General features: G+C 37.1%; 3 protein-coding genes across 5 annotated transcripts; 1 reads left to right on the forward strand and 2 right to left on the reverse strand.

Moving 5' to 3' along the window:
• Positions 1–64: 64 nt before the first annotated feature.
• LOC141444246 (uncharacterized) lies at positions 65–2,810 on the reverse strand. 2 transcript variants are annotated; one of them, XM_074109733.1, is made up of 3 exons: positions 2,701–2,743; positions 1,547–1,601; positions 65–1,059 (listed from the first exon to the last, which is right to left on the reverse strand). In XM_074109733.1, the coding sequence occupies exon 3, from the start codon at positions 1,045–1,047 to the stop codon at positions 154–156; it is 894 nt and encodes a 297-aa protein (XP_073965834.1). In that variant the 5' UTR covers positions 1,048–1,059; positions 1,547–1,601; positions 2,701–2,743; the 3' UTR covers positions 65–153. The 2 variants fall into 2 exon arrangements, with proteins under 2 accessions (XP_073965834.1, XP_073965835.1); XM_074109734.1 differs by lacking the exon at positions 1,547–1,601 and having other exon boundaries at positions 2,701–2,810.
• Positions 2,811–5,077: 2,267 nt separating this feature from the next.
• On the forward strand, positions 5,078–15,691 carry LOC141444244 (uncharacterized). The gene is made up of 2 exons (XM_074109731.1): positions 5,078–5,108; positions 14,707–15,691. The coding sequence occupies exon 2, from the start codon at positions 14,714–14,716 to the stop codon at positions 15,689–15,691; it is 978 nt and encodes a 325-aa protein (XP_073965832.1). The 5' UTR covers positions 5,078–5,108; positions 14,707–14,713.
• LOC141444124 (uncharacterized) lies at positions 8,863–12,109 on the reverse strand. Of its 2 annotated transcripts, none has more exons than XM_074109556.1 (2): positions 12,006–12,109; positions 8,863–9,714 (listed from the first exon to the last, which is right to left on the reverse strand). In XM_074109556.1, the coding sequence occupies exon 2, from the start codon at positions 9,705–9,707 to the stop codon at positions 8,883–8,885; it is 825 nt and encodes a 274-aa protein (XP_073965657.1). In that variant the 5' UTR covers positions 9,708–9,714; positions 12,006–12,109; the 3' UTR covers positions 8,863–8,882. The 2 variants fall into 2 exon arrangements, with proteins under 2 accessions (XP_073965657.1, XP_073965656.1); XM_074109555.1 differs by lacking the exon at positions 12,006–12,109 and adding an exon at positions 11,893–11,999.
• Positions 15,692–15,804: the final 113 nt, after the last annotated feature.

A 15,804-nucleotide genomic window follows, 5' to 3' on the forward strand; every position in this document is an offset into this window, starting at 1 on the left:
TAGGGATTCTTGTCTGGCAGACGGAAGTTGCAAGCATAAAATAGTATGAAATAAAACACAAAAATACGATTTATCTTTAATTTATTACTATACAGTTAAATATACTAAATACATATACGAGACTTAAAATTATATACTTAATAATAAATAAAATTAGATAGTACTCATAAAATAATCATCTGCCGGGCATGGATCGTTGGTATCGATAGGTTTGTATCTGTAGATTTTCCCTTTAGTTCCGATGATTATGTTATTTTTATTATCATACGCCATCCCGGTGATCTTGAAGCCGAGCTGGCCAATTTTGACGGGCAAAATGCTCTTCGTAAAGAGCCTGAATAGAGATCCTTTGACAGCTACTATAGCTTCATCGTGATTGTTTATTCGGAGAATATACTTCAGCTCTCTTGTGAAACCCTTGTACTGAATAGGTTCATACAAATCTACAGAGAAAAAGTACAATCTTCCATCGACGTATTCGTAGAACGCATTGCCTTTAGCGTCCAACACAAAACTGTAGGCTTTAGGTATCCTTTCATATCTCTTAACAGCGGCCGAACCATTCATGAACCTGAGTATCTCATGGTTACTCCCAGTTGCTATATACATTTGATTGTCTGTTTTGTCAATAAAGATGTTTCTCACGTCATCGTCGCCGATGGGTCTCTCCGCGGAGATTTCGCTGTTTGGATAATCATAAGTCACTAAGCCTTGATTTGTGCCTACGTAGATAACATTGTTAGGCACGTCTATAGCTACACATTGTCCTATGAGGTCGTCTGCTACAGGTAATTCTTTGATACCTAAAGCACCATGCTTTAGAACATGGATGCCTTTAGTGTAGTTTCTTTTGTGGAGGATGAAAAATATGTTTTCAGTGCGAGGGTCCACGACTATTCCGGTGGCATAGCCGTCGATGGTGGCGATGAGTTGCCTCTTGAAGAACTCGTTGCCTATCTTGAGTCTGTCGCATTTCTCCGCACGATGGACGTGGAAGAGTATCATGATAGGCAGGACGGAGCCGAAGCTGTCCTTTAGGAAACGCATCGTGGACGGGCTCTAGAATGTAAATAATATAACATGAGAAATTAGGAACAGAACTACGAAAACGATTAGACAAATGCAAGGAAAGCTTTTTCATGACATGAATCCGTCACTATTCAATCAGACTCTAGCGGTTGTAGAATAATGTTGAACCAAAAACATCTAACTTAGCTAACCGATCGCCCGGAATTAACAAGACAACCTAAATCAAAACTAAGCTGTCTAAAAACCGAGATATCCAGAACTAGCCAGAATTTGAGATAACCTAGCACTAAACTACGTTATTGTTAGAAGTCCTGGACGCGTCAAAACTCACTTTAAAGTGACCAGTCTAAATTACAAAGAATTAGTATTAGTCAACCTTTAGAATGAGCACATATCAAAAAAGGGACAGTGGAAAGAAACACTTTTAGACACAATTTTAGTATTTGTTTTAGCTACAACTGAACCACAACCTTTTGAATCTGAATCCGTAGTGAATACAGTCATGGAAAAAGCTTACCTATGATATTCGTCTGGTCTCTCGCTTGGGGTCTCGCACATCTGGACGCATCCTCCTTTCTCAGGAAACAAAAATATAAATGTTACTTAACGCATAGGTAATAAATTAGTAGGTAACTTTCCGTAACAATTTGTGCAGGATGAGCTAAAAGGCCGATGTCGTCAATACAGGAAGGCAATCGATGGGGCACTTAGGTAATTCTTAAACAAACTTACCTTAGTACAAAAGTTTACCGTTTTGGAAATACTTACATACGCGTAATTTATCATTAGATTCAGGCACCTAATCTTTAAAATAGTATGAAGGTATGTTTGCTTGAAAATTGCCTCCCCAAAAATTTCGTTTTTCTGATCTCCTTTACACATAAATATTGTTTTTTATTTGAAAATTAAATGAAGTAACTGCGATATTGTTGCTGGTTCGTTACAAAAGTCTGAAATTTGATGTTTTAACGCCTGATAAAGTAATATGGGTGTAATTTGCATTAAGACCATGTTCCAATTATTTATTTACAGACATTACAAAGCCTCATCCTATGACAAGCAGACAATATCATTAAAATAAAACTACCTTCTTGGTGTAGCTAGTTACCTATTAAAATACTTTAAAAATAAATATTATGCGTAAATATCTAAACATAGGCACATGCTATTAATTAAATAACTAAAAAGTTAATAAAGTATTAAATTACAAAACAATTTGGTTACTAATTAATTATCATCTAAAAATCTACCCATATGTATAGGTAAGCATTTGTATCCTGCATGTCCCCATTTGCAGATCTGTTTAAAATGGGTATGTAAAAAAAGGGTTAGAAAAGTATGCGAAGATCGTAATCAGACTTAATTTTTATGTCGCTTAAAAAAGCAGGCTTTTCACCTCCAAAAGGTAACTACTACTAATTTTGCCAAACTATGACGTTTATTGGCAGCTATTGCGCCGTTTTGAATTGGCAAATTCTTTTTTTCTTAAGGTATATCCCAAAAAAAAAAACTTGAGTTCCTACAAAGATTTTTCTGAATTATTTTATTTAAATTAAATTCAACCCTGTCACCACCCAAGGAGGACGAACTCAGCGGTCAAAGCTCAGGGTTCGCCCCCATCGCCTCGGCCATTTCGTGTGCAAAATAAATGAAATAAAAAATAGATCATACCTGTGCTCGCGCTGCGTCTGCGACTCCGCTTGCGTGTCCGGGCCTCTTTTTAAAACATTTATACCAGCCGGAGCGTCGGGTGACGGAGGCGAGCAATAATATTTAGACAGTGAACTGCACCGCGCATCTACAGGGTGGAAAGTCGATAAAAAGAATAAAAAGATAAAAAGTGAAACGTTTATTTTGCAAGTAAGAAAGAAAGAAGACATTTATTCACTATTACAGAAGACAATACCACAAATTTTACAGAATTACACACAAATTAAACAAAAATTCGCACGAATACGCACATAAGAGAACTTATAAACAATCCTGTATGTCCCCGCCAAAGCGAAACGTTCGCAGACTCAGAATTATGCTGAGATACGTATAGGCAAATGGCTGCAAGCTGCAAAGGGCTTCTTCCCGTTTTGCGGTTTTGCAATAGTAGATTGATAAACAAGGGTTGTAAGTGGTCAATCACACCCAAGATATTTAGGCGCACGAGCGAGCAAAGCGAGCGAGGGTGCTTATAGTTCCCGGGTGTAATTGATCATTTACACTCGAGTTGAACACTCTACTTTTCATTACAAATGCGAGGAAATAAAGAAAAACCGTTATAAATGTATACGCAATTTGTAACAGAGCGGAAGAAAATTTATCGCACCAAATTTTTTTTTAATGGCCTCGCGCTCTTTGGCTTTGGCACATTCAGCCAGTACTGGCCAGCAGCATTATACCTACCAGCATGGAGGTTTGGAGGTAAGTATTACGCATTACAATCTCCTTATTACCGGTTCGTGAATACAAAGGAATTTAAATTTACTTACATCCCTAAAGATGTAAATCGAATTTACAACACGGATTTCAAGTTAAATGCAACCTACTTTCAGAGCTTAAGTGATGAAAAAGCTTTTTTTTAAACTGTCTATGTGTCATGTGTATGTTTTACTTATTTCTAATTATTTCAATTTTTAGTCACTTTTCTTTATACTGCCAGCGCTTTTGTAAAGACCATCGATGTCAGACAACTGGAAGTGCCTTATAGGTTTTTCGGTTACGGCAATTTGTGTGGAAACACCTTTTTTAATGATTGTATCTCTTTTTAATTGAAATTGATTTAGATTTTTTTTCACTTCTTTAAGAGCTAACAAACCTGAGTATTTAAATAAATAAATAAATATCATAGGACACTTGACACCAATTGACCTAGTCCCAAACTAAGCAAAGCTTGTAGACAACGGATAAACATACTCGTATACATAAATACATACTTAAATACATATTAAAAATCCAAGACCCGAGAACAAATATTCGTATTATTCATACAAATAGCTTTGTAATCAGGTTCTCTAACCACTTGGCCAACCGGTCACGCGTTCCTGGCCCTTTACTACGAAGTGCGAAATGCAAAATTCTTGCCGTCCCGCTCACGCTTATATTATTTAAAACGAGAATGAGAAGGACGGTACGATACGAACTTCGATTATCGAGTTTCGTAGTAGCCGCTCTGAGAAAAAGAGTATGGACAGACGAACAACAAAGTGCTCCTATATAAGAGTTCCATTTTGTCCAGCCATGCGGCCATGGACGTCTTTGATGACGATGGGTTGTACGTTGTTTTACAGACAATTTTAATAGAATTTCGTTTAACAGACATTTTTTATCATATTATCGTTTCATAGAATAATCAATACGCAGAACACTTACTTTGAAGAAATCATTGATTTTTGTTACAAATATACATTTTTGTTTAGATATTCATATCAAAGAATAACAAATCAAATATTCATTATTATCATATTATTTAGTTATTATAAAGCTTATTACCAAGAAAAACATGCAATTCGTTTTCTGATGTGGTTGCAGTTCTAACCTAACCTAACCTACTTTTCTAGTAGCGAGTCGCTTCTGACGAGGTCACTGTTCTAACCTAACCTAACCTAAACAACTTTTCTGGTAGCGCTTTCTAACCTATTGTAATATATTTTATCGAACAAACAATATTTGTTAAAAAATAATTCTAAAATTTGATAAATAATAAAGTGAGATTATAAGATTAATTGAAAAGTTTTTGTATTGAATATGTTTAATTCAAGTAAATATTCGTTGAAACAATAATATTCGAAGTAAAAATACAAGGACCAAATATTATATGAAACATTTTCTGCGAAACTAAATTCTATGAAATTTCTGTCTGCGAAAGAAGGGAACACCGATGATGATGAGATCGTAGTTCATTTGATTCGTCCAAAAAATTAAGGACGCGCTTTATTGAGAGCAGCCTGTATAAAAATAATAAAGTGCATGATGTCAATTAGTCTAACAATTAAATGATCTAATAGAAATAAATGTTTGCGTCTATTATATCCCTTACAATGCGGCATCCACTCTTCGGTGACCTTTCGAGGGAGGAGGTACCAAATCAGGTAAATTTGTTTAATAAAATATTCAGTCAGTTAGTCAGTGTTTAATAACAGTTCGATATAAGTTTATAGGGCTTCTGTTTCAGGTCAGTGATAAAACTAATCTAAAACAAGAAAAATAAGGTGAATGTACCAGTGCTCGACAACTAATGCCCAATAGATGACACCCTGTTGACACCTCTTTTGCTAATGACCATAAGATTAAAAGCATTGGTACAGTGACGAACACTCGCGCGTTTAGTTTATATCTATATGAGATGAAAAATCAGATCTGATTAACCAGAATAAAGGGTACATTTTTATTTATAAAACGTTCTGAGTAAATTTAGATTTTAGAATTAGATATATCTAGCCATAGTTGCTCAGATCTTAATTTCATCTCACTTAGAACTTGTTTTATGGATATAAATTAAAACTATTTACATAAAACTGTCCTAAACTACTACTTACATAAAAAAAAAACTTAAAATAAAATTAATGCGGAATATTTTAGCAGATATTTGGACAGTCGAGTTCAAATATATCTTTACACTTTAAGACCTTGTCACTGGATGCCCTCTGAAAATATTGTACAAAAGTTTCAAACATGAAGTGACAGCGACGAGCTAGTAAAGTGTATAAGACCTCGACGAGACCAATGGGGTCCTTGGGCTCCAGCCGGCCGGGGCGGTAGAAAAATTTGCCGCCTTCTTATTTAGATATTTTAATAAAAAAAAGATTTTTTTTTTTGCAAGAACAGCCATTACGGTGTTCATAGAAAGGGGATTCCCCGATTTCGTGTCAGTACGTACATATAACTAACGGAAAATTTCGTGCTCATTTTAATTGGTCCGAATCGTAGGTGCGACAAAAATATGAAATTTAATTGTACAGTATTATTTAGATACTATAGAATTTTGCCGCCCCCTAAAAGTGCCACCCGGACGCCCCCCAATCCTACCCTTAGCCACTGATTGGGACACTGACTGATCTAGTTTTTCAGATTTTTTCAATTGAGGTTGATCTGAAAAGTTGTCTAAGTTTAATACTTCTGTGGGTATCATGAGCCAAAACAGCGGTAAAATCAAATAAATATGTCGCTGAAGTCGAACTTTCAAGATGACAGACACGTCATTAATAATATTAATTGAAATAATATAATATTGAATGAATATTGTTTTATGACATGTAAACGATTATCAACTTTAGGGTGGTAGACCCTATATTTGGCTGATGGTCTATGTTCAAAGTGTGTCACCAGCACCAAAGACAAAACAAAGCGCACATAAATATCTTATTACGACTCTATTTCTAGGGCCGGTAGACCGTGTCAGATATGTTTGCAGGTGACTGTACCTATTTAACTATCCCAGATCATAGAAGTACCTAATAAGAGGATTAGAAACAGTGGTGTAGCGTAGAGTAATGTAGACGTGGGCGAAGTCGTATCAGCGAGGCCCCTTTTCTATGGTCGCATCGCATTTAAAGAGGCCCCGTGAGGCCCTTTTAAGTGCGAGGCCGTGGGCGAGGGCCTACTCCGCCCACGCCTAGCTACGCCACTGATTAGAAATGTCACGCGAGTTAAAACGGGACAGGGCGTTGATCTAAAAGCCATGTTTATTTTCCCAGCTCAGTTCGCAGTTAATTGCTCAAACAATGGGTTGTTACATTGTGGATTAAAAAGGATTACATTTCATTGGTGAGTATCGTAATCTGCTAAAACATATGAAAACAATTTAAAAACGTGTGTTCATTGACTGTACCTACCGACCTACCTAGGCCACGCAAAAACGAGATGACGTCTTTTATGGCTAGTACAGCGAGAGGTCTCCGAAATGTCAAGTGTCACTGTTTTTGGGCGAGCTACGCGGGTTTATTTATAATTAGAATATTTTTGGAAATATTTTTCAAAACCTGAAATTAATTATGGCAAATGCGTTAGTGGGCAATGAATGTCTGTTTTTGAGACAGTTTTGTCTTTCGGGAATTTTTGTTCTCCCTTTTTTTAACACTGTGGCATGTTCGATATTTTTATGGTACAGTTTTAAGGTATTAAATATGATTTAAATATAAATTTTGTCCCACGCCCGTAATAACAAACTTACCACTAGGTATACTTCAGGCAGGACCTTTGTCTACAGTGGCGCCAACTGGTGAGCGCGAAAACTTATTCGGGTAAATTTGGGTAACATTGAGATGACGTCTATTATAGAAGGAACACACTTCTTATTGGTTCTATGGTCAATTGTTCTTATTGTCTTATTGGTTCTGTGTCAAATAATTTAGTCTCAGTTAGTTGTTAAGTTTATACAGCCGTGGTGGTCTAAGTGGTTTGACCTATGGCTTCTCAACCAGAGGGTCGTGGGTTCAATCAAACTCGGCTCGCATCTTTGAGTTTTTCGAAATTCATGTGCGAAATTACATTTGAAATTTACCACGAGATTATTCTGTGGGTTTGCGGTGAAGGAAAACATCGCAGGGAAACCTGTACAGACCCACAAAATTCACAATTCAAAATGCAAATAATAATTACCTAAAACTAATAAAAATTAAATTAATAAAATAGAAAATAAGTAAAAAATATTACTATTCAATTAATTTAATTTGCAAGTAGGCCGTAAATTGCTCTTTAACATGTATTCTTTAAACTATCAAAGCAATTCAGTGGTACGTGAGTAATTCCCAATCTGCTCTGGGTCCACGTGGGAACTAGAATCTACGGGGTTAATCAAACTTGCCTTTCGGATATATTTTTTATAATAAAGTTAAAAGGGGTTATTGCATGCAACTGTAGAGTCATTTTATCTAAGGTAGATATGTAAGGTACCTACCATCAGCCACATATATGGTCTACCACCCTAAAGTTGATAATCATTTGCATGTCGTGAAACAATAATTCCAATAGACGTGTCTGTCAACTTGAAAGTTCGACTTTAGGGAAATACAATGTGTGGCCCAGAACCGGGGATAATATTAAAAAGAGAGGCTCTATAGATCAATGGTAATTGGATCATCATGGTCCCACTTAATTAAAATCAAAACTTAACTTTTGTTTTTTTCTAACAAACTTAGGCCCACTTGCAGTAAACACATAAATCTCGAGTTAGCGTTAAGCTCAGTTTAGTAGTGTCAAAAATTGTATGGAACTGTCAAGCTTAAGCCTGGATTAACTACTAAATCTAGATTTATTTTTTCCTGCAAGACGGCCTTAATCGTAAATTCAATGTACGCCTAGAAGCCAACTGTCGTCGCCTGTCATGATACAAATATCAAACATTTTGCTTTACATTGATTCTTCAAATAACTTTAAAGTGTAATAAAAATTAAAAAAAGAATTATTTTTAAAAGTAGCTGAAGTTAATAACCATTAACTTCAGCTACCGAACTCACCCGAACTCAACCGAGTTTGACTAGTACAATCTACGTTTTAATTATTGCCCCTGTTATAGGCTACAGACGGTATTCATTTGATAGGATATAGGAACTTGTATAAAATTGATAGACCAATTATTTGGCTGATGGTACGTGCGGGTAATAAAGGCTTAGCTAAAAATATCTATAATAAAATGACAATTAACCCCAAGTTTTAATACTAACAGAAATTATTAGATTAACGATCTCAGTAAAATATTTTATTATACCTGAAAAAAGAATGGGAAATTTTAGATTTACATTCTGTGTATTCCATTTTTCAGTGCAATGCCTTCCTACACCACCTTGTAGGTATTGATCGATTAGTACGATCTTTATGGGAAAACAAATAAATAAAATACAATACTTTTTTAATTTATATTCCATTTATTTATTACAATGTTCGCCGCTGTACTTGTAAACGATACCATTCGTAGACAAATAGAAATCATCTCCGTTAAATGCAATGCCGGCCGGAACAAACTCTAAGTCCATCAGTTTCTTAGGAATCAAGCTATCTGCTTTCAAATGATACAGACCATCGTTCGACGCTAAAACAACTCGATCATTTTCATCAATAGCTACCGCTCTAGCGGCATTTTTGGCGATACCTACAAATTCTATAGGCTCATGGAACCCTTTGAGTAGAACTTTAACGTATTTCGAATCGCATTCATAGAATATATTGTCGTCAGCATCAACAGCAATTATGAAGGCACAGGGCACGTGCTGAACTCTTCGCTTTTCGTTTTTCTTCAAGTTAACTGTGTATACTTCGTTGTTGGGAAAGATGACTGCGTATAAATCATCTCCGTGATTAGGTTTGTACAGTTGAACGATGTCTTCATCTTTTAGACTGACGAAGTTAGGTTGGTCTGTTTTATTGAGTGCGTGCAAGCCAGCATCAGTGCCTATGTATACTTTATCGTTATGTGCGTCAACAGCAGCAGCCTGTCCGTTAATGTTCTCTATTTTGATAGGCTCTCCATTTCTAAGTATGTATTGATCCATTTTGGTTTGGACATCATCGTTTTGCAGAGAATCGAGATCGATTAGAGTGAAATGGAGGTCGTTGTTGTTTGGGTTGAATACCAAGTTTGTCGGTAAGCCTTTTATGGTTAATACTGATGTTCTGGTGTAGTGTTGGCTGTCGTAGACATGGGAGCAGTTGTCAGCAAAAACTGATGATATGAATAACAGCAGTAGCAGCATTGTTTATCTGGAACACAGTGAATGGTTAATATGGAGTACGGTTCATGAGGTCAGAGGGTTATCGCTAGACAGATAAATAAATTATTCCAAGCAAATGACTGAAATATGTGGTGCGCATAATAGATTTAACAGCATCTTTGTGGTCTATACCAAAATATTTATTTCTGAAGTAAAATCGAATGGTAAATGTGAAATATATCAAGTCAAATAAAAAACTTTTTTTTATCCAATCAACACACACACCGTTAATTGAAAAGTGAAAAAAAAAGTTTATTGTTTTTGATTAGCCATTATTTGGCGTGATATTCGAAAATAATAAAAAATGTTTCATTAATTTTGTATTGAAATTTAATTGTTCAACCTTTACGGCTACAGAATAAATAATTCTAACAACTAACGATTGGATAGGAATTCTCTCAGCAAAAAATAATTAAAATACTTAAGTGGTGCTAAGAGTATTTTTTTTAAAAAATGACATAAGGTGCCGACGCTAAATCCAGCTTGATCAAAGTTGTTGTTGCTTTGACGGTGGAAGTATTTTACACTTTCACTGTACCTACGTACTTAGATATAGTTTACATAAATTTTATCATGATCGGTAGAGACCATATCTCATATTTTAGGATGTTTAGAGTTATAGGTAGAGTCATTCACGATGATGCGTGCCGTGGTTCTTATTACTAATGTCATTAATGGCTAATTTTGTCAAAATCACGCGTCTTCGTGGATGGCACTAGGTATAAGTTCTAACTAAGGGACCACATACACCCTTTAAATTTTAGACAGACCCACGGCTTTTTTGTTTATGTATTTCAAAATTACTTTTTTGCTAGTTTTCATAGTTATTATTAATTTAAATTATAGTATCAATTGCTGTCGATAATTAAAAATAAATAAAATTGTTAATTCCAATCTTCTACCTGTATATAAAATTCAAAGTCCTGACTGACTGACTGATATATCAACGCACAGCCCAAACCGCTGAAGCTAAACGCTTGAAATTTGGCATACATATACCTTAAGTGACATAGAGGTACATCAAGAAGGGATTTTTCGAAAGTCCCACGGGACAGGGAATAAATGGGATTTACATTTTCACTTTAAAATGGCTCTATTTCCGTAACTATAATTATTAGAGACTTTAAATTTGGCATGCAAGTAGGTAACACTAACAGCTAAAAACAATTTTCAGAATTTATCGAAACTCCCACGGGATAGGGAATAAATGGGATTTATATTTTCGCTTCAAAGTGGCCCTACCTCTGTAATTTTAAATTAAGACTCCAAATTTGGCATGCAGGTAGATTATACTAACAGGTAACAAAATATTTCAAAGATTTTCCGAAAATTCCACGGGATAAAAAGAATAACGAGGATTTTATAGGTATTCCAGCTGAATCAGAAAACTAACAAGCTAAAATAATAAAACTAGGGACTGGAGATTTGGCAAACTGATGTAAATCTGGTAACAATACAATAATTTAGCAGTGACATCCTGCTCATCCTGTCCAGGATCGTCTCTGTAGAAAGGAACTCCTCAAAAGTTGATTGCACACACAAAATACTTTACATAATTGTTAAATTTCAATGACAATACGTTTATATGATAAACGCCACCTTATGCTGCAGCCAGGGTCGACTGCTGATGAGGGAAATCCTCAAGGGCTGATAAGCACAGATTCGAAAATTTACATGTACGTTCAACGAACTGACACAATTACTTTGCTCACCCGCGACCTTTATGATAGCTACTTTTATTCATGAAATATATGTTAATCCAGTTCCTTCGCCTCCACACTGTATGAACACACACAAATCACACAAATCCATCTAGCACCACCACCACATCACATAAATAGATCATAACAGTAATTCATGTCCCGCGGGAACTTTACAATTTCTCGGGATATAATCCTATATCGTGTATGAATCCGCGGGCAAAAGAAACGCGTAGTAAGTACTTTAACGATTTCTAAAATTCTACCCTTGAATCAGCGAAACAGAGTTTCAAAGTTGGTACGAATTATAATTAATTACGTATGTAGGTGATATTTGAACCCTAAATTTAACGCGAGCGAAGCCGCGGGCAAAAGCTAGTTTCAAATATAATTAGTAAATAATAAATAAATAAATAATATCATAATATAATTAAAACATTTCTCTAAAGTTTATCACCACAACTTACAAATTGACGACTTCAACTCAGCACAGAACTCACTTGACTGAGGTTTGTCACGAAAAAACTACATGTAGTATACAAAAAGGTCACTCAACTATTATCAATATAGAACAAATTACCTTATCAATAAATTAATATATTAAATAGGACCGAATTCGGCGGGTTGCATGGGCTGCACTGATTTCTTTTGTAAACTTTACACTCTGCTAACTGCTATATATCTGGTTAAAAAGGAAGGAAATAGATTATAATTGAGCGTGCCCATTGTAGCAAAGATTTTATAACTTTTTTTTAAGTATGTTTAAGTTATTTGTCTATTTGTAATCGTTTATCTTTTTGGCAGTGACGGTTAGGGAAAGGAATAACGCTAATTATTTAGTTATTATATTACATATTAAGGATTAACTTTTATGTTTCCGTAGTCCTAATTCTCGTGGTCTAAATTCGTCAATTACCACCGATTGTACCGTACAATGGCACATCACTTAAAGTGAAATACATCCCTAGAGAGTGGGGTGGCAATTTGACGTTTCAAATTGGCGCGAAAAGTGAGAGAACGTAAGAAAATCATATTATTTAAAATGTGGGGCTAAGGGGCCTAAGGGGCTGTTTCACCATCCATTGATTAGCGTTTACCGACGGTTAAATGTGATGCCGTCTCCGTCTATTCGAACAAAACAAATAAAGACGGCATCACACCTAACCGCCAGTTAACACTAATCAATGGATGGTGAAACAGCCCCTTAAGTTTCATCTCTACTACAAGGTACCCTTTTAGTCCATCCACAGCTTAGCTCAGATACGATACAGTACAGTCAGCAATAAAAATATACATACATTTGAAGTGCCAAAACGATGTATACAGGATTTTATTGCCTGAACATTAAGGTCTTGTGTAGTGTATACATATTTTTTGCACTTTGAGAGAGAGAGAGAGAGTCATTATGTTTTTTAAGCTATTCAAGCCAACTGTTTAGCGAGAAGTTCGAATGTTGCACTTCGTAGTAGGTGTAAGGATTAGCGGGGCTACTACGAAATTCGAAATTCAAAGTTCGTGTCGTCCCGTCCCTCTGCGCTTATACTATTTAATACGAGAGTGAGAGGGACGGTACGATACGAACTTCGATTTTCGTAGTAGCCCCTAGACGTGTCGTTAGACAATGCGCACGGGCGCCTTCTGTGTTTCACGCATTACTGGATGACGATGATAGCGTGAGGAAAGCGAGTTATATCATCGGTCCATCGCATAACTCTACCAGCGGCCTATGTGCTTGTTAATTTGACTATAATTACTTATTTAATAAAACAAAATTAATAACACGTGATTCATCATCATCATCATCATCTCAGCCGTAGGACGTCCACTGTTGGACATAGGCCTCCCCCACAGACCTCCAGTTGCTTCGGTTGGCAGCGGCCTGCATCCACCGTAAACCTGTGGCTTTAACCAGGTCATCCGTCCATCTTGTTGGTGGACGTCCTACGCTGCGCTTGCCGATCCGCCTGACACGTGATTACATAAAAAATCCAATTTTAGGGTTCCAGAGGATCGGATTAAACTAGACATGGGTAATCTCGACTCCGACAAGGGATCTGATTCACAAATCCAGCTCCGGTATCGGTCCGGTTATTGACTTCGGTTCTTTCAAGCGATTATTAGTTTGTCTATGGCCGATCCGGCTCGGTTCGGTACCGTACCGACCGAGTTACTGAAGTACCGATTCGTGCTCATGATTCTTTTGAATCTGTGAGTCACTTCGGCTATAGGTACTAACTACTGGCGAACCGGCTCCGGGGAGCGGCTTTGAAATTGGTATCATAATCATGCTATCCCTCTTCCTCTCGTGATAAATGCTATTAGCGTGAGCGGGACGGCACATATCCGATCCGATCCGACGTGATTGAACGAAAGTGAAGTAAGTGCTGCAGGGCTACTACGAAGTTCGTGTCGTTCGGTCCCTCTGACACTCGTACTATTTAATACGACAGCGAGAGGGACGGTACGATACGAAATTAGATTTTCGAACTTCGGAGTAGGCTCGCTGAATCCCCGATCGCAAGTCGCTCGATCCAACAGGTTGGTTGGAGTAAGCAACTCCTCGGAGTCGATAAGATTTGAAAGGAGTCATAAGGGATTCGGATCCGCTTAAGGAAGGTTTTCTGTGTTTTCCTTCACCGTAAAGCTCCTGAAAAATTTCAAATGCACACGCACATTAATTTCGAAAATCCTGAGATCGAGAATCCTGCCCGGGTTTGAACCCACGATCCTCTGCTTGAGTTGAGAGCCCAGATAGGTTAAGATTGGTTTTTTGGAATCTTTTTGTATTTTTTATTTCAATTCCAAATTTTTGTTACTTTTACGGTCATCCCGTAAAACCCATACAAAAAAGACACAAAAAGACATACGAGTACAAAAACAATACAAAAAGATTCCAAAAAAACAATCTTAATTTGATTGCTTAATAACGACATCTCTTGTCCGGGTGAGCGGTTAGTTCCAATGGTGTGCTGAAAGTTTCTCGATGAGGGCTACAGCATAGATGTCGTTAGTGTCGCTGTTTAAGTGACTAAATAAGAAAACAAACAAGCTGAGATATGTGGTGCATAGGAGAAATTTATGTCTGTACCACTGTCCAGCGGTGGTGTAGCGGTATAGCACGCGGCACGGAATGCCGAGGACCTGGGTTCGATTCCCAGCGCTGGTCTTGTTTTTCTGGTTATTCTATGCATCTATATTTCAGTTTGTATTTTCGATAGCCCATAGGTTATTAGGCCACCACGTTTTACAAGTGCCACCATAACACAGTTATTTGTTTCCAGTGCCGCAATGTCTGCAACATTGACCCTCACAGCTGCGTGTCTCGTTCTCTCCGCAGTGCTGTCTCACGCGACCCAAAAGCTCTTCCAACCGGAGCAAATCATATTCGCATCCGACTTCAACATCACCAGCATCATTGTTCCCGCTGACAGCAACATCAGCATGCTTCAAGAGTCATCTGAAATACCAAACGTTTTCTTCACAGTATCAGATCCTAAGTTAGAAGGCGGCAGCTGCATCTACGTCCTCCAAGGCTTATCCGCCTACGAAGTCATAGAAGGAGGAAGGGATACTACTTCAGATTTCAGTTCTGATACTTCTATATACTTTGGAACGAAGAACGGTATATACATATACGATCCTGACTCACTTTCAGCTAAAAAATACGGTCTATTCAACGACGATATTAGACAATTGCAAAAAGCTAACGGCACAGACGCTATTTATATTTTAACGAATGAAAATCAACTTTTTAAGATCGAAGCTAATGGCAGTAAGAAATCGAGGGTGCCATCTGTGGCATGCGCTTCTGAATTCGTTCTGGATACATCTAACAACATATATTACATAGCTTGTGGCGAATTTTGGCCTCGCGTCCTTAGATCCGATGGATCATTGATAGAACTGACGACGAATCTTATGGATGACTTTACAGAAATCAAACTTCTGAGGCCTGCTTTTTTGATGGATAAAAGTGTTCCTTTTATAGCAGATGGGGATCTTTATATCTTATATTCTAATGGGACGGGGGAGAAAAAGGAGTTTTCTTTGAGGGAACGCCCTAGCGCATATAGTGTTGATGCGGCTATTTACATACTAGCTGCTTTAGATGGAAAGATATATGAGTTTAACGTGATGGAAGTGTTACTCAAGTCTATGTTTGGCCTGGCCGATGGGATTGGAGATCTGACAAGGATTGTGCTGCAGCTTGTTGATAAAGCTAAGGATAAAAACAACATTCGTGGCTATCACAGTTTCATTAAATAGTTCTTCACTGCCTTTTTCTTTTTTTTATTGTCCTGTGTAGTTATGTTGCTCGTAGATGTCCTGGGCGTCAGTCATTTCATCCTCACCACCTTGATGATTGGTAATCTAGCACC

The sequence above is a fragment of the Choristoneura fumiferana genome, chromosome 29 (assembly GCF_025370935.1).
Source record: "Choristoneura fumiferana chromosome 29, NRCan_CFum_1, whole genome shotgun sequence".
NCBI lineage: Eukaryota > Metazoa > Arthropoda > Insecta > Lepidoptera > Tortricidae > Choristoneura > Choristoneura fumiferana.